Raw genomic sequence first — 18,990 nt, forward strand, 5'->3', positions numbered from 1 at the left:
TATATATATATATATATATTTTTTTTTTTTTAAACCTGCCACTGTAATCATAGTTTGTTAACTAGTTGACTAGTAGAGAAACTGAACAATGCTGGGTAATATTTTAAAGTTATAATTTCATCAGCAACCAACTTAAAGAATCTAAATACAAATCTGGACATAACGAGTGTGTGCAATCTTTGACTAACTACTCTAAGGACTAAAATAAAACTTTTCGCTATTACTTCCCAGTGGACTTTTCATCTTAAGTTATGCTAACGTTTAGCAGGAAAACTATGAAGGTTACAAAGAAGCACGCTTTAACAATAACTTTTTAAACTTGTAATAGTAAGAACATGGAAATAATACAGAAAGATGGAAAGTAGAAAGTATCCACCGATATACATGTATCCTTTTGTATCTCATTCCATGCATACATGATAATGCTAAATATAATACACATAACAGTATGCTTTACATAAAAGGATATACTCTCCCTAATATTCAGTAACTTTTATTTAAATGTTCTTCCTGGTCAGTATGTGTAGTTATATCTCAGTTCTTCCAGAGGTTATAGAGCATAATAGAAATGAAAAATAAATCTATAAATGAAAACCTGAATCTCTGTTGATGACTGTGAGATACACACACACACACACACACACACACAATCTGTATGTTTAACTCATAACAGGATTTTTATAAAATTAAACTGTGTAAATAGGTCTGCCTTATTCTGGACCTATACCTCAGAGGCAATTCTTTTCAGTAGCTTCTTGGGAAAGTATTTTAGTACTTATGAATAAAATTGTAAAAACATACATATGCCTGTATTTATTGGTTTATCAACTGTAGACACTATGCAGGCAAAGCACTGCACTGCCAGGAGGTCCTAGTCTCCACTTTCTCAAGAGATACATTTTAAAATTTTCAGAATTCTCCCAATTCATACATGCTACTCTTTCACTGAATTTCTCCCGTCATGTTTTATTTAGGTGTTACAATGATCTTCCACTAGGAGGGGTGAAAATATGCTGCCACCCTGGCTCACCAGAAGAGGACATCAGAATCTTTGGGAAATCTTATTTATTTATTTTTTTAAAGAGATTTTTGCTATAGGACACATTTGCTTGCTGGAGAGACAGAGAAAGACAAAAAGAGAGACTTCACCCCTCAATAGGATGGCCATACCTCAAATTCCTTCTCCATTCTCTTCTTGGGATCTTGGGCACACATGCACACATGCCCAGTGTGTGTTTTAAGCTGCTGGGCCTGGGACTCAAACTGTGGTTGACTTGGTGGGAGTCCGGTGGCATAAACATTATGCCATCTGCTGGTCCTGGGAAGGTCTTTTTGAAACACACATCTTCCTTTCTAACCCCAAGTGGTACATGCTTACCTGATTGAAAATCATTGCTTGTAATTTATTAGTTGGGTATGTGCTGAGTGGGTAGTAATATATATATATATATATAAAGGCTAAGACGTTCAGTTGGTGAATAATTCTTTTTAGGGTAAGGAGCACCCTTATCTTCATTTTCTGTTTAGCTCAGGGTATTGATCCATGGCCTGTTAGCAACCACGCTACACAGCAGGAGGTGAGTGGAGGCCAAGCAAGCGAAGCTTCATCTGTATTTTCAGCTGCTTCCCATCACTCTTATTTCTGCCTGAACTCCACCTCCTGTTAGATCAGCAGTGGCATTAGATTCTCATTGGACTGCAAACCCTATTGTGAGTTGTGTTATGAAGGATCTAGGTTGCATGCTCCTTATGAGAATCTAACGCCTGATGATCTGAGGTGGAGCTGAGGCAGTGATGCTAGCACTGGGGCGAGGATTTATTTCTATTATTACAAAGTAATACTAGTTGTGTGTGTATTATTACAAAGTGATAATAATATAAATAAAGTGCACAATAAATGCAATGCACTTTAATCATCCTGAAACTACTCCCCCACTCTCCAGTCTGTGGAAAATTTGTCTTCCAGTCCCTGCTGCCAAAAAGGTTGGGGAAGGCTGATTTAGCCCATTACTTCATTATCAGCCTAGCAGAGGGCTCTCCTTTCTCTCCCTTCACAAGAGTGCTCCTGTAAGCATTAGTAAGTGGTAAAGAACAAACAAAGGAGGGGTAGGGATGGCATAGCATTAAGGGCTCACTGCTGAAATGAGTGACTATCTTCTGCATTCTGGGCAAGGGCAAGTCAGATTTGTATCCAGCAAAATTACTATCATGGGGTCTTCAGAGTTCACTGGAATTATTGAAAGTATTAACTCTGTGACTACAAACCAAATCATATATATATATATATAATCTTTAAACCTGGTAGAAACCCTTAGAGGTCTCAGTTCTGTCTATCTGAAGATCTGCCTTACCGGATACAGTAGAGTCTAAGAGTGACAATGACAAGGGCATGCCTGTCTGGAGGGTTGTTTCCCTAGCACTTTGAGTTCTCTCTACAGCACCTGAGGGTAACTGAAAAGCCTAAGATGAGAAGTACTGATGGGGCTCTCTGACTGTTTTATCTGCAGACTGCAGCTGAATATGTAAAATCCCGACTCCCAGAGGCTCTTAAACAGCATCTTCAGGACTACGAGAAGGACAAAGAAAATAGTGTACTGTCCTACCAGACCATCCTCGAACAGCAAATTCTGTCGATCGACCGAGAAATGCTAGAAAAGTTGACTGTGTCCTATGATGAAGCAGGTATGTTTGTCTTTAATACAGACACGCACACACATGATTCTTTGTTTTCCCTTGCAAATATTTCTTTATAAACCTTGGTTAAATCTGGACCCCTTTCTGAGGAAAAGGTTGAAAACAAACTGGATTCAAAAGTTGTAACATGGATTAGTAGTTTCCTCTCTGTATTTTTAGTATCAAAACTTTGTCAAGAGATTACTAAAAATGGCTCTTGAATATCAAATCCCTTTAAATTTTCGCTCTTCTTAAAATGGAATTTTGCTGGCCTTTTATCAACCATGTACTCCTATTGATCTAATCTTTTAAAGTATCACTTCAATTTTGGATACCAGCTGGAAGCGTTTACATCTGATAATCCGAGAACTGAACTGTTATTTTGAGTATTTTTTTTTTTAACTTTGGGGATTTTCTTTTCCAAAGACGTACTGCATTTTTCATGAAATATTTAGTTGAACTTGACTTTCTTTCCTTAGTAGCCTCAGAGAAATCCTAACCCTAGTTCCATACCAGAGACTATTTCACTGCCTGCCACAAGCTTATCCACCCAAGGGAGCTTATTCATAAAGTCACAAGTAGGCCTCCTTTTAGAACTGTTTTTTAAAGTTTGTTTCTGAGGGAACCAGCAGTTAGCATAATGGCTATGTCGCTGGACTCCCACGTAGTCGAACGCGGTTTGTGTCCCGGACCCGGTGGCTTAAAACTCACGCCGGGCGCATGTGCGTGCATTCCCAAGATCCCGAGAGGAGAATGGAGGAGAAGGGATTGCGGCGTGACCATCCCCACTGGGGGGTGATTTCTCGCTTTCTGTCTCTCTGTCTCTCTCTGTCTGTCTGGCGAGTGCACGCGCCCTATCGTGAAAAACCTCTCAAAAAAAAAAGTTTGTTTATGAGAGCGAGTGAGAGAGAGACATTGATTTTTGACCAGGTCTTGCCCTGTTGGATCCTCCTGCCCAGTCTCGCAGTTGCTTAGGTCCGCAGACATGCGCCGCCATGCCCGACCTGTTCTTGTCCGACCAGGAACTGGGCCAGGAACCTAGCTAGGCCTCCCGGGCGGTGTTAGCCTCTGAGTAGCAGTTAGCAGCATGTGCCACCACAGGTGAGCTCTTATAATCATTTTTATCTCTTACAGGATCTGTCAGCTGAAACCCAATTTTAGTGAAATTGGTACTGTATTACTTTGAATTATTAAAATCGTTAATAAAATTAAACTCACACAGCAGACATATCCTGATTAAAATTCGTATTCGTATACCTCTCCTTCCACCCAAAAAAAAAAAAAAGGAGGAAAAATTTGTTTCTAGTGGTCAAATATTGATAATATTAACCCTTTTTTAGTTCTAGAAACTTCTGTTTCTATTTCATAAAGACATTTTTAATATGCATCTGTCTTCTACCTCACCTCAGAGACTTCATTTAGGGGTTAGAATCTAAGTATTTTTCATGATGTTGCATTCTTAACATTTGATTTTAAGCTTGGATAGCAAACAGAAGAGAAAATGAAGTATATGTACAGGGACTTTGCAGATGGTGGAATGATTACATGGCTGAACTCCCATGTAGTTGACTATGGTTCGAGTTCTGGACTCAGAGGCTTAAAACTCATGCCAGGTGCATGCCCAAAATCCTGAGAGGAGAATGGAGGAGAAGGGATTATGGTTTAGCCATCCCACCCAAAAGGGGGCAATTTTTTGCTTTCTGGTTCTCTGTCTCTTTGGTGAGCTCAAGCACCCTATAGTAAAAATCTCTTTAAAAATATGTATACAAAATTCATCTAATCATAAATGCAGTTTTTCTAGTTATAAGTTATCCTCATTTATATTCCACACCCTCACCCTTTCACATCCCTCTCAAGTAGGATCCACATTTCTAGCCTTTCCCAGGACATCGTTACTATTTCTGATTCTCTTTTGCTCTATTAATTTCACAAACATGTTGGCTTTCTCCTGTTGGCTGGGTGGTTAAACATTTTGGTCTCTATCTTTTTCTTGCTTTTAGTATTCTTCTCTTTGGTATTCTTACTCATCTCCTTTCTCATCCCTAATGGAGTAAAATAAAGTTGTGATGAGCCCAACCAAAATAATATTTAAGTATTCATAGCATCTTGCAGATGATGGAAATCATAGAGTCCACCCACTGGGTGCTGCCATAACCATTGTGTAGTAAGAACACTGAGACCCATCGGCTTGCCTGAAATAGCAGTTACTTACGTAGCTGTCGAGCTGGGATTCCAGCCTCCTAATTACTAATCAAGCTGTGCTTTCACCACGCTGATGCATGTGCGCACTTGTTCAGCAAGCATTCTTTGTGTGTATAGCAGCAGACAGGCAGCTGGGAGAAAAACAGAAGAGCATTGAAAAGATAGGGAAGACACTAAGATATAGGAAATGTACATCTTAAAGTCTGATTGAGGAGTTAAAACATACATGTATTACTTCAGGAGAAAAATTCCTGAGGCATTTGGGAACTAAGTACACCCCGTGATATCCATAAGCTTCTGAAATTAAATTAAGCTGAGATGTGGAGTCAAGGAATAGTGAAAGTGGCTCAACTTTCCCATAGAATTCTCTAGAGGGGGGCATTAGTTTAAAACTAGCAGTACAGGGGCCAGTAGGTGGCTTGATGGTTGAGGAACTGGACTCAGAGTATCTTGAGTGTTTGGAGTCATGTACCTGGAGGCTTAAGATTCATGGAGGCAGGCCAGAAGATGGCATAATGGTTGTTGTTGTTGGACTCCCACTTAGTTGGCCACAGTTCGAGTCCCGGACCCAGCGATTTAAAACTCTTGCCAGACATGTGTGTGTGTGTGCCCAAAATCCTTAGAGGAGACTGGAGGAGAAGGGATTGTAGCATGGCCATCTCCCCCCCCAGGTGATTTCTTGCTTTCTATCTCTCTGCCTCTCTCTGTCTGTCTGGTGAGCACACGCCCCTATAGCAAAAAATTTCTCAAAAACAAAACAAAAGATTCATGGAGGCAGGGCACTAGATGGTGTTAGCAATTACATTGCTGGACTTCCACATGACTGACTGCACTTTCAGTCCGGGACTTGGTGGCTTGAAAATCATGCCAAGCACCTGTATGTGCGTGCTCAGGATCCTGGGTAGAAAATGGAGGAGAGGGGACTGTGGTGTGGCCATCCTCCGGGGAGAGATTTTTCACTTTCTCTTCACTGTTTCTATCTCTCTCTCTCTGGCAAGCATATGCAACTTAAGGCAAAAACCTCTTAAAAAAATCATCTGGGAGCATGCACATGCTGGAGAGAGAGAAAGAGAGAGAGAGAGAGAGAGAGAGAGAGAGAGAAGTCTCAGGAGAATGGAGAAGGGATTGCAGCGTGGTCATCCCCCCTTGGAGTGGTGATTTCTCACTTCCTTCTCACTGTCTCTCACTATCACTCTCCTCTCCAGTGAGTGCATGCGCCCTATAGCAAGAACCTTAAAAAAAAAAAATTGAAGGTCAAGTGGTGAGCATGGGTTTGTGAAGAGAAGAGGGATGTGTTTTAGCAGATAAGGGCACACTGCAGACACAAAGGTGGAAATGAACATCAGCTACAACCTCCCACCACTCAATCTTTTCCTTCTTCAGAATAATTTCCCACCCTGCTGCACTTTTGTTAAGTAACTACTAATCTTCAGAGATACATTTGCAAAAGGCTTTTAGGACAAATAGTTTGGATGGAATTAATCTATCAATAAATTCCGTAGCATGAAATAGTTGAAACAAACAGGATTGAGAGTGAATCAAAGTTCCAGGCTTTCCCCTTAAGCTTAATACTAGTGTGATCATTAGCCAATTAACTTATTAGAATTTCTATGTCATTATCTGTAAAGCTGTACTAATATCTCACAGGGTTATTATTTAATAAAATACACCATGTTTGGAGAAGTCCTTAGAAATCATACCGCAAATGCTAATCAGTGCCAATGATGCTGAGTGAGAACAGAGGTGAATCTTGTCTATCTTACCAGTTTCAAATACTCTTACACAACTTTCCGGACATGAGTGCTTGTGAAAGCAGAGGGACGGTTTTAGAAATGGTCTTCAGAAGCCTTGAGAAGTAGAACAACATCTGTTTACTAAACCACCCGTTCTAGGCTCAGTTTGCCTTCCGTCATCCCTGCAGGAGATGGTGCAGGGTTGTAGATTTGGTGGAGTCTGTGTGTATGGATGTTATTGTATGGCGCAAAACCAGAAGGTCACTGTCTCCTTCTCCATAACCTGTATTTTAATTATTGCAATCAAAGAAAGAAAAAAATAAGAACAGATACTGCTATTAAAGAGACGAATATTTCACTGTAAGTGAAGGAATTAGGACAGGAAATTGGGAATAGTGCCAGTACTTACAGGTAGAGCCGCCCGATACTGAGGCACTCAGTGCGTCAGCTGCTTGATCTCTTTCCACACTATCCCATTTTTTACTTCCTTGCATTCTTTTTTTAAATATTTTTCATTTCATTTCCTTTTATACATTCAATCACATTATTATTTGGCTTACAAAATGGATATTTCAACAGGTGAATGTTTCTCCCTAGACCTGTTGATAAAACTACAAAATATCTTCAACAGATTATACCACATTTCTTTGTGCCATTAATGCCTTGCCTTCCTGTTTTTCTTCTAAATGTCCTTCCTCAGACCCTCCTCTTTCACACACAGTATATCTGGTATTTACATCTATATACTGTGTTTCTATTTCCTTTAGTCAATTAGTTTCCTTACATTCTTAATTCAACTTTCCCAGTTTTAGGAAATAGTTAATTGTTAGTTAGAAGATAGTTAGGTCTTGAGAGTCAAATTTGTCTTTAGTGTTCATCCTCTGATAAATCAGCCTGAGTGACTTACTGACAGTTACTCCCAACTGTGGCTTCTAAACTTCGAAAAAACAATTAATAATAATTAAAAAAAAATCTTTAGACACTTGTCTAAAAGCATTGATTCAGAACTTTTTCTTGCTCCTTTTTTTCCTCTTTCTCTCTCTGTACCCTCTCCTCTGCTTTACTTTCATGTACTTTAATGCTTTGCTCATCACACAATTCAGCTTTCCAGCAATCTGAAATTAGCAGAGAAATGCGATGTAAGCTGAAACTGTGTGTTGCAGCCATAAAAGTCATACAATTTGTAGATACGTTCATATAAAGAAGGCTTCAGACTCTCTTATTTTACATAGTTCTGACTAGATAAATCATATTTTGTCTCTTTTAGAAATCTTTGGCAGACTCTACGTATTACATGTTGATTGCAGAAATAGAGAGGTGTAGAACACTATATGAGAATTAGTAATTATTAGTAATCTTTTTTTTTTTTTTTTGGAGAGATTTTCACTGTAGGGCGTGTGCGCTCGCCAGACAGACAGAGAGAGACATAGAGACAGAAAGCGAGAAATCACCCCCCAGGGGGGATGGTCACGCCGCAGTCCCTTCTCCTCCATTCTTCTCTCGGGATCTTGGGCACGCACGCACACGCGCCCGGCGTGAGTTTTAAGCCACCGGGTCCGGGACGTGAACCGCAGTCGACTACGTGGGAGTCCAGCAACATAGCCATTATGCTAACTGCTGGTTCCCAGTAATCTGATTATTGTGAGCATTTTGGTTTATTTCCTTCCCTCTAAGCGTTGTTAAAATGTGGTTGGTATCTTATACTTTCATATCCTGTTTACCTAAAATTATTGCATAAGCACTACCTCATTCCTCATTTCACTAAAACTTTTCCATATACACATAGTTTTATTTTTTATTCCCAGAGGGTGTGTGCATTTACCAGAGTGGGGTGGGATAGGGGAACCCCCCACAATAGGGCATGGTCATGCTGCAGTTCTGTTTTATTTTATTGACTGTGCAACTTCCTCCCGCCAGGATTTTGGGTGTGCACACACAGGGGCCAAGTACCATCACTTTGGAAATTAGGTTTCAACATATGAATTGGCTGTAGGGGTGGGGTACAAACATTTATACCATAGCACCAGTTTCCAAATGTTTTTATCCAAATGGTTTAAGTTTTGGTGAAGAAAGAGGGCCCTTTTATTTGAGAGTGATATTTTCTGTATCAGACACAAGAATCCCAAGCCATGGGAGCAGAAGTCTGGAAACAGGAGTCAAGAGCTGAATACTTTTCTCTTTGCAAAAAAGCTGACTGTATCAGGGCCAACAGGTGGCATGGTGGGTAAGGTCTTGGACTCCCACTTGGCCGACTGCAGTTTGAGTCTTGGACCCCAGAGGCTTGCTTTCTCACTTTCCCTCTTTCTTTTTCTTTCTGGTGAATGCATGTGCCCTATAGCAAATTTAAAACAACAACAACAATAATAATAATAAATTAAAATAAACCAAAAAAACGACTGTACCTGAGGGTAGAATGCCCAGTGGTAGCATTTTACCTGTAGGCAACTTGCCTAAGTTGTTGTTTAGACCTCCTTCTCAGCGCTCTTCTCAGACGAGCAAGGGCTTTATATCTGTGTTACAGTTCACTAGACACCCGTATAGCTTTCCAATGAGCACGTTTCTACCAAGTAGAACGAGCACTTACAAGTCGAAAGTGGACGAGCTAATACAGATGAGGAAAGACAAGAACTCAGTTGGCTGTTTATTGTGTTTATTTGGGCATCAGTGAAAGCTGGGCGTCAGTTAAAACTGGGGCCTGGAGTTCCATTTACAAATGTCAGGCAATCTCGTCCAGCTTTCCCGAGGAGTCAGAAAGGGCTTCCCTTAATTTTTCATCCTTTGCTTTGTGATCCCCTGATTCACTCTACATTAGAGACCCCTAATAGCTGGGCCCGAGGAAAGCTACCTGCTATGAAGACACACCAAGGGTTTTGGAAAAAATAGTTTTTTTAAAAGGGTGGAGGATGTGTTCCATACAATTTAGGATGTAACTGAAGGCTTACCTCCTATGGAGCTTATTTTAGTCCTCTTAAAAGAGATGATAGCTAGAAGTTACATGTGCGTTTTAATTGAGCCATTCGTGTCATAGTGATCAGCAATCTCAAAAAGAAAGCCATTTATTGTCATGGGGAAAAAATTGAACACACCCAGAAACCAAATCAGAAAAAAGTGTGAATTATTTAGAGCCCTTCCAGGTTTTCTAAGAACATAAGGAATGCAGTCAAAGGCATTTGCAGGACGTTCTTCACTCAGACAAATAGAGTGAATTTCTTGGTATATTTCTCAAACAGGTCCTGAGGGAGAGGTGAGGGACATCAAGGTTTCTTTACTGTATATTTTCAATCAGGACCCTATTTCTGGACTCAAAAGATTTCATCACCTGGGGCTTGCTGACAAGAATTGGAGGATTGGAAGGAAGACAAAAGTAGACACCCAAAAGAAACATAAAGAGAAGTTTAATATTGTCTGTGCAACTTCTGACACCAGCTTACCAATTTCTGTAAAAAGTTAATTTTTTTATTTTTCCATCGTAAGAGTAATGTAAATACATTTTATAAGTGTGGCAAAAAAGGAAGAGAAAAGAGAAGTTTTTGGTTTTTTAAAAATAGGTTTTTGCCTTAGAATACGTGCACTCATCAGAGAGAGAGAGACGGTGAGAGGGAAAGTGAGAAATCTCCCCCCAGCAGAGACGGCCATGCCACACTCTCTTCGCCTTCATTATCCTCCCAGGATCTTGGGCATGTATGCACACATACCTGCCATGAGTTTCAAGTCACCAGTTCTGGGACTCGAACCATGGTCAACCAGGTCAAAGTCTAGCAACGTAACTGCTATACTATCTGCTGGCCCCAAGATAACCTTTAATGTAAACATAACTACCATCTTTGGTAAATTTACTTCCTGTCATTTTTCTCTGCTAGGTTTTACTTACGCCAAATTTTATGTTTTTTTTTGTTCGTTTGTTTTTCATTTAACACTGAAATATAGTCATATGTTTCCATGCTCTTACAAATGCCTCATAAAAGCAATATGTAATGGCTGTAGTATTCTATTGATACGGTTATCATTCCTGTAACCTTTTCATGTTTTTAGCACAGTCCCTCTCTTACATCCATGTTTCCATATAAAATCTGAATTTGGAGCTCTGTTACCTGTAAAAAAAAATAAGAATGAGACTATGAGAAACAAAAACATAATGAAGACTTTTGTAATGCAACCATTACATTATTAGCCTTGTGAGAGAGGGGAGAGAGGAGTAAAAGAGAGAGTGTCAAAATCCACCTCTAAATCAAGAACTTCTTTCTGGCCGGTACAACCAATCTTAACCAAGCTGATTCGAATTTCATTTAGGACTCTTACACTTGCTCTTTGGATTGTGGGTTTAAAAAGCCAAATTCTTTGGTGATGGGAAGCAGTAAGCAAGCAAACCGAGTTTGTTATCTACAAAAATGGAAAAGTGTCCTCCATTGCATTTAGAAAGTACCCAGACATGCCAATCATAAACCCTGGGGTACTTCCCTGTCTGTGGTGGGATATCGCACCTTTCTGCCTGGTTTCTTTAAAATAAGGAGATTCGATTGGATGTTTTAAAAAGTATTGGGTTGTTGGGAAAGTCATGACACATTTTTGCATAGAAAAATACGTCATGACTTTTCCGATGACCCAATATCTTCTAGTTTTAACAATATGAGGTTCTGTCTTCAGTTCATTTAACACTCACTGGTTGATTCATTTATTCACTCTGTAAACATTGACTCAGTGAGTAACTAGGAGCTGGGTAGGGTGTTCACCATTGGAAGTGCCCAGTTAACCATGTGGTTCTTCTCTCCAGGGCAGAGTGTGTGCATGAGTGCCTGAGAGCAAACGTGTGTGTTTGTGTGTCGGCCCACGTGGGCATGGGGTGGCTGGGATAGGGTGGATGACAGCTGGTAGAAACAGACAACCAGAGTTCAGTGGGATCGGTACTATGGGGGTTGGTTGATGTGCAGAAGAAGAGGAAATTAGGTTTGGGATTAAGAAAGAGTTCTTTAATCAGAAAATCATAAAAGAATCCACAAGTCTCTTGAACTCTTAGCATCAGTTGCATCTTTAAAGGTAGGCTTTGAGTAATGCCTTTTTTTCTTTTTTGCTTTTGTAGCTGTGACTACATGCCAGTACCTTGTATAGATATATTCTCTGTTGTAGCATCACCTACCATGTTAGAAATGTTACTCTCCAACTCATATTAATTAGTTTACTTTAATTAGCTTAAATGAATGTGTCACCATTGTCTGTTTGCTTCTAAGAGCTATAAAATTATAATAATTAAGACTGAATCGTGTTTATTATAATGGATTTTTATATTGTTTTTGTTTGTAAGTCACAGTTCCCAAGTTCATCTTCCCTTTTTAATAAAGGACTTGTATATCCTCTGAAAACACATCGATCCACATTTTATAGTGGCTAAAATCAAATTTAAAATTTTTAAGAGCTTTGCTGAAAATACTTTAAACCACAATCTAACACTGAAATTTAGAATCAGGAAGTGTCAGTTGCAGTGATTAAAACATTTGAACCGGAGCTGTGTTTATCTTTCTCATCAAGTTGTCATTGTTCGCCACGAGGGAAGTAATGTTACTACCTATCTCTGAAGCAGGACTTGATTACAAGGACTGAAGAAAATGTGCACTCTTCAAGGAAAACAATTGCACCAGGTGGTCACAATTTAGACTGCATTGGCTGGGCAGAGACAGATGCCAATGCCATCTGTATTTTTTTTTTTTTTTTGGTACTACTAGGATTTTGTGACCAAGATTTTATAGACCTTATTGGATGACTCGTAATAAATTTTAATGAGACCCATGTTAATGGTAAGACCTTCACTTCGTAGAGGAAAAATAGCTTTTCAAAGTGCTAGGATTTGTAATGTCTTGTGACTGTTTATTTGGAGCAGTGAGAGGTAAGTAAAATGCATCCTCTGGTTGACTTTTAGTCTCAAAAGATCCGTAATCAGAGGCAGCTGGGCTGCTGTTTAATGTCATTTTACAAGATGTTGAGTTCAGTCTTTGGGGTCTACTAGACATTCAGAAATTTTATCTGGTGTGTGTGTGTGTGTGTGTGTGTGTGTGTGTGTGTGTGTTGAGTTAATGTCTTGTCTTTAGAGTATGTAGCTTAGACCATGTCTGATGAGACTGGTTTGATGGAGAGTTTCTGTACTATGTCTATACCCTCGGGAAGCTACTGAATGTGCTCTTGTAGTTCTGTAATCAATCCAAGGGTCTGTAAAACACCTACAGAGAAATAAACCAGGACAAATACTCAGCATTCAACACAGACATTTACTACATACTGGGTTCTGGCTAGGTGCTGCAAGTCTAAGAAATGGGAGAGGACAGTGTAGTTAGAAGTCTGCTCCCTTTGAATTGATCGCCAATCTTTGGCTGCTGTCTCCACGAATCTATTTCTAAAACCTTCGGAGAATCATGCCTTACTTAACTGGCTTCTTCCTTACCTGAGTCAGGACTTTTCATTTACTGACCTTAGTCCACCTCTGTCGATCAGAGAGGTAACACAAATGACGTTATTATTTATATCTTATCTGTTTCCTGAATGTTTGATTTGCTCCAATACTTACAACAATAATGTTGCAATAAAAAAAGAAAATTGGGGCTCGTGTGGCATGGTGGGTAAGATGGCTGGATCCCACAGGGCTAACTGCACAGTTCAGGTCCCAGACTCAGCAGCTTGAAAAACAGCTGAGCGTGCGTAAGTGCATGCTCAAAATCCCAACAGGAGGGAGAAATGGAGGAGAAGGGATTGCCGTTAGGCCATGCCCCATGGAGGTGCTTTCTTGCTTTCTCTCTCCCTCTTTGGCAGATTTTTTTTTTTTTGTAAAAAGAAGAAAATTAAAGCCATACTGAGAGAGAAGCAAATGTACCAACTGTGAAGAATAATGTAGTATAAAAGTACAATATTATACTTCAAATACTTAATTTCTCCAAAGCTTTCTGACAGCCAGGGCAAAAAGAGAAGCCTCTAACAAGTTATAATGTTCTCACTATTTTACCAGACAAAATAAAAACCATTTTTCAGTGGAGACAGCTTCTCTTTTGTTACTAAGGTTTTTTTTAGAGAGATTTTTGCTGTAGAGCATGTGCACTCACTGAAAAGACAGAGACGGAGAGACGTGAAGTGAGAAGTTACTCTCTGCCCCTGGGGGGATGGCCACGCCGCAGTCCCTTTTCCTCCGTTCTCCTCTCGGGATTTCAGGAATGCACGAACACATGCCTGGCGTGAGTTTCAAGCCACCAGGTCCAGAACTCAACCCGCGGTCGATCCAGTAACATAACCATTAGACTATCTGCTGGTCCCAGCACTAAAATGAATAAAGATTTTATTACAATACTCCCTGAATAACAGATCTTAGCCTGGGTTCTCCAAAAACAGAGTCTGAAACGAAAGGCTTGAGTGCAGAGGAGTTTGTTCAGGAGTGCGATCCCAAGGAGGGGCGTTGGGAATGAAGCCGGAAACGAGGGCAAGCTAGTAGGAGGACACTTATGGAGTTGGGGTCTCCAAGGACGACTGCTGCCTAAGCCTAGGTACCTTCTGAGGCAGCCTTGGCAGCTAGCTCTACCCCCACATTGGTTGAGGATGGCGCCACAGATGGGAACTTGTCTGCATCGTTTGCTTATGCCTGAGTGCTGAGTGCTCCGTGGGCATCCCCGGCCTTGACATTAGGGAAGCTCCAGGGTAGGAAGCAAGTGACAAATGTTTTAGGTCAGGCTGTATCTGAGCTGAACTGGCCCCTGCACTAGTGGCTGGAGTAAAAGGTGGGACCAAGCGAGTGTGAAACGGTGCAAAGGAGATGCTTGTCCTAGACAAGTATAAGAAATAAAATCTTATAGTAACTTTATAGCAAGCGCATGTGAGTTTGTCTGACAGCCGTTCCTTGCAATAACCACCATCCGTAAAAGCTGCAGCTACATTATTCATATTTTCTTCTGTATAGTCTGTAGATATGTCCAATTTAGAAGTACTTGAATGCACTTATAGAAAAGTTTGTATTTAGCAGAGGATAAAAGGAAAATAATGTGTTTTGTTTGATGTAATAGCTCAGTAGGGCAAGCTTCCAATTCAAACTTAAGTAATTAATCTTCATTTTTTTTTTTTGGAGAGTTTTTTATTTTTTATTTTTATTTTATTTTATTTTATTTTTTGCTATAGGGCATGTGCGCTCGCCAGACAGAGAGATATAGAGAGATAGAAAGCGAGAAATCACTCCCCAGGGGGGATGGCCACACCGCAATCCCTTCTCCTCCATTCTCCTCTCGAGATCTTGGGCACTCATGCACATGCGCCTGGCGTGAATTTAAGCCACCAGATCTAGGACACGAACCTCAGTCGACTACATGGGAGTCCAGTGACATAGCCATTATGCTAGCTGCTGGTCTCTCAATCTTCATTTTTTTTAATTGCCAGAGCACGTGTGCACTCACCAGAAAGAGACAGAGAACCAGAAAGAGGAAGAGGAAGGGAGCAACCCCCAGTGGGGTGTGGTCATGCTGCAATCCCTTCTTCATTGAATACACACATATGCGCCTGGCATGTTTTTTTAAGCCTCCAGGGTAAGGTTTCAAACCGCAGTCAGCCATGTAGGATCTGGCTTCCTTAACCACTAGGTTATGGGACTCACCCTGTTTAATATTTATTTAACAGAGACTTTTGTTATAGGGAGCATGCACTGAGAGAGAGAGTGACAGAAAGTGAGAAATCACTGTCCAGGGGGATTGGCCATGCCCCAATTTCCTCTCCTCCATTCTCCTCTCAGGATTTTGGGCACATATGCACATGTGCCCTGGGTGAGTTTTAAGCAACTGGACCTGGGACTCAAATGGTGGTTGATTACGTGGGAGTTCAGCTGACATAACCATTTTGCAATCTGCTGGTCCCTTAATCTTCATTTTTATGACGAAGAAATTCAAATACCTTGCTCTTTGAACTGAGTGACATGGTGAGATGTGGCTTTTAAATTGAGTTATATATTTTCATCTATGTAAAAAAAAATTTCCTACCACGGATAAGAAATTAATCAGACTAATCACTCTGGGGAAGGAGAAAATGGGAAAAGAGACTTTTTTCATTGAGTACTCTCACTAAATTGTTTGAATTTTTAACTTTGTGCATTTTTCTATTTTTAAAAATTTACCAAAAAATAGGGGCCAAGCAGGTGGCATGGTGGATAAGGGTGCTGGACTCCCACACATCCGACCACAGTTTGAGTCCTGGACCTGGTGGCTTGCCTTTTCACTTTCCGACTCTCTTGTTCTCTCTCACTCTGTTCATCTTTGGTCAAATTTAAATAATTAAATTAAATTAAATTAAATAATTCTTTTAAAAATTACCAAAAACTAAAATTAAGCAAAACTTTCCTGAGTCATTTTCCTGATCTTCAATACTAGAAATGGAATATCATAAGGCAGAAAGCCATCTGTCTTGTTTTCAGTAAGCCGTTCACCCGTAAGTCACATACACCTTAGGAATAAGTCAAGGCAAGAACTCTGGGACAAGGCCAGTCATTGTCGCGCTGCGGTGCCAAGGTCAGAGAAGGTCAATAGTAAGACCGACTTGGCGCAGTGCCAGTGTGTACCTGGACACCAGGGCTCCTGCCGTGTGGCATTTGCTGGGTTTCCTGTCCTTGATGAGAACTGGTCTCAGAGTTCAGGGTATGGCTGGCTTTATTGGAGGGGAGAGAACAAAAGTTCACCTGGAAGAGGACAAGATTTGTAAGTAGCGAGCTGGTGGGGATTCAGCGGGGTTTCTCATCTCAGTTCTTGTTGCTCGTCTCTGTTACACCCAGAGCTTGATCTTCCCGCATCTGACAAGTTACCTGCTTTGCTTGGCTGTTCAGTCTGTCTCTTGAACTACAGCCAAACCTCTACTGTTTTTTTTTTTTTTTTTTTCAAGGCAGCACCGAGTAGCAAAAAGAGCCTAGACTTTGTAGCCCAAGTGGCTTCATGATAATTCTTTATGATTTCTTTATGTTTTTATACCTTATGGGCTTTTTCTTTCTTTCTTTTTTTTTTTTTTTTTGAGAGATTTTCACTATAGGGTGCGTGCGTTCGCCAGACAGACAGAGAGAGACAAGAGAGACAGAAAGCAAGAAATCACGCCCCAGGGGGGATGATCACGCCGCAATCCCTTCTCCTCCATTCTCCTCTCAGGATCTTGGGCACGCACGCACACGCGCCCGGCGTGAGTTTTAAGCCACTGGGTCCGGGATGTGAACCGCAGTTGACTATGTGGGAGTCCAGAGACATAGCCATTACTCTAACTGCTGGTTCCCTGGGCTTTTTCTGATATTAAAATAACACATGGAAAATGACAGACATACAGTAAACACTGTGCCAGTGCTGGTCTTTCTGTTACATCACTTACAGGTACGTGGCATGGTGTGCAGGGGCTTCTTTCCAGGTTCCTTCATGGTGGTGAGGACTACCTATATTGTACTTAGCATAGGTTAACTTTCTGATCAGGCGCAATGGAAAATTACTGGCTCCATCAGCCTCCTCTTCCTTTCTTACCCTGTTCTGGATGGAAAACCATTCCTCGAGTTAAGTGTCTTTGTCCTATTTTTATATGTTTATTTGTTTTGACCTTTTCTCATGCTGTGTGTAAGTTACCTATTGCTGCATAGCATATTATTCCAAAACATAGCAGATAGCAGCTTCAGACAAGAAATGTGTGTTAGCTCACACAATTTCTGGAATTCTGGATGGTTCTCTCATGGGATTCTAGTCAAGCTGTCAGTCAAGGCAGCAGTCAGGGTTCAGGGTACAATTAGAGGGGTTAAATTTTCCCTTTTTTGCTGTTGTGAGAGCAACTCCAGGCCGCTTTGGTTGACTGTGCCTCTTTGTAACCTTCTCCTGTAGGGGGAAATCAGTATTCCACAGCCACCAAGGAAAATGAGCTTGTCTAAAAATAGTTGCTTATTTAGAAGATTTTTTGGGGGGGGGGGTAACATGAAAGCTTTACAAAATGAAATGAGGTCAAATATGACAGATGTGGTCAAATCCACTTCTAATCTGTAAATCCTTGACGCGTTGCAGTTGTGCTAACTTTTAAGTATGTACTTTGAAGTTGTCCTGAATTGATGACATTCTCAGCATTCCCTGTAACTTGGAGCGTTTGGGGGTACTCAGTTATATTCTTGGGCTGGTGTTCACGAGTGTCCACCAGGTCCTGCTTACTAGAGTCTCAAACAAGGTCCTATTTTGCCCTGTTTTTATTTGTCATGAATCATATTTTAAACAACAAATAAAAATTGATTTACTATAGTAGTCTTTCCATTACAGCTGTGATTCCCTACCAGGGCGATTTCCATCCTCACCCTGCAGGGCATTTGGCAATGTCTGGATTCATTTTTGGTTGTCATAACTAGGGAAAGGGAGTGGAAGGGAGGAGGGCTGGTAGTGTCTGGTGAGGAAGAACCCAAGGATGCTGCCAGCTCACATTCTATAATTCACAGCATAGCCCCTTCCAGTTGAATTTCACTGGACCCAAATGTCAGTAGTGCTGAGTCCTAGAAACTGCTTTAGGGCGATAGTTCTCCTTTGCAGCATATTAGAATTCCATAGGGTGCTCATGCCAGGCTGCATCCAGAATCTCTGGGACCCAGAATCCTGTATATTTTATATCTCTCTAGTTGATTCCAATATGTAGCCAAGATTGAGAACTGCTACTTTAGGGCAAAAATTTTTAAGAGGACAAGACTGGTTTAGACATCCTCACAAACAGTTTTCTTACCAAAGTATATGAGAAGACCTCCATTAAAATGTGGTTTGACCTATCGGTCAGTGTCTCATTATAGCATTAGAGTAGGGTCAAATGAATTTTTAATAACTTTATTCTCTAGAGCCAGTGCTTAAAACTTGAGAAACTGCTGTTCTCATTGCCATATTGAAGTTTGTTTTCCCTTGATTCTTTCTATCTTATAAAATATTTTTGTTGTTCTAGCAAGAAGTTAACAAATATTTACTATTATTTTTAGTCAGTAAAATTCTCTGAAATACATGTGGGGTGTTTGAGAATTGGCAGTTTGTTTTTCTTGAAGGTTTCTTATGTACCTTTGTTACTTGGTCATGCATATCATCATGTGTTTATTTACTTGAGTTGTTACACTACGCAAAGGAGTTAAAATATTCTAAGAATATTTTATTTAAATATTTCCTTTTTCATCTGTTTCTTAACCATTTCCTCTCACCAACAATTCTTAAAATTCATGCATAGTCACTCTAAACTCTCAAAAGATAATTTTTTTGAGAGGTTGTTGCTATAGGGTGCATGTGCTCGCCGGAGAGACAGAAAGACAGAAAGCGAGAAATCACCCCCCCCCACCCCGGGGGTATGGTCACACTGCAATCTCTTCTCCTCCATTCTTCTCTCAGGATCTTGGGCACACACACAC

At 40.5% G+C, this 18,990-nt stretch overlaps 1 protein-coding gene across 3 annotated transcripts in view; it reads left to right on the forward strand.

Moving 5' to 3' along the window:
• PPM1L (protein phosphatase, Mg2+/Mn2+ dependent 1L) overlaps positions 1-18,990 on the forward strand; it is a 316,265-nt gene that overhangs the window by 224,539 nt on the left and 72,736 nt on the right. For all 3 annotated transcript variants that reach the window (XM_006159953.3, XM_027776354.1, XM_027776355.1), the window contains exon 2: positions 2,508-2,682. In XM_006159953.3, coding sequence (XP_006160015.1) covers positions 2,508-2,682 — 175 coding nt within the window. The remainder of the gene's footprint in view (positions 1-2,507; positions 2,683-18,990) is intronic.

The sequence above is a fragment of the Tupaia chinensis genome, unplaced genomic scaffold, assembly GCF_000334495.1.
Source record: "Tupaia chinensis unplaced genomic scaffold, TupChi_1.0 Scaffold000670_1, whole genome shotgun sequence".
NCBI classification, from domain to species: Eukaryota; Metazoa; Chordata; class Mammalia; order Scandentia; family Tupaiidae; genus Tupaia; species Tupaia belangeri.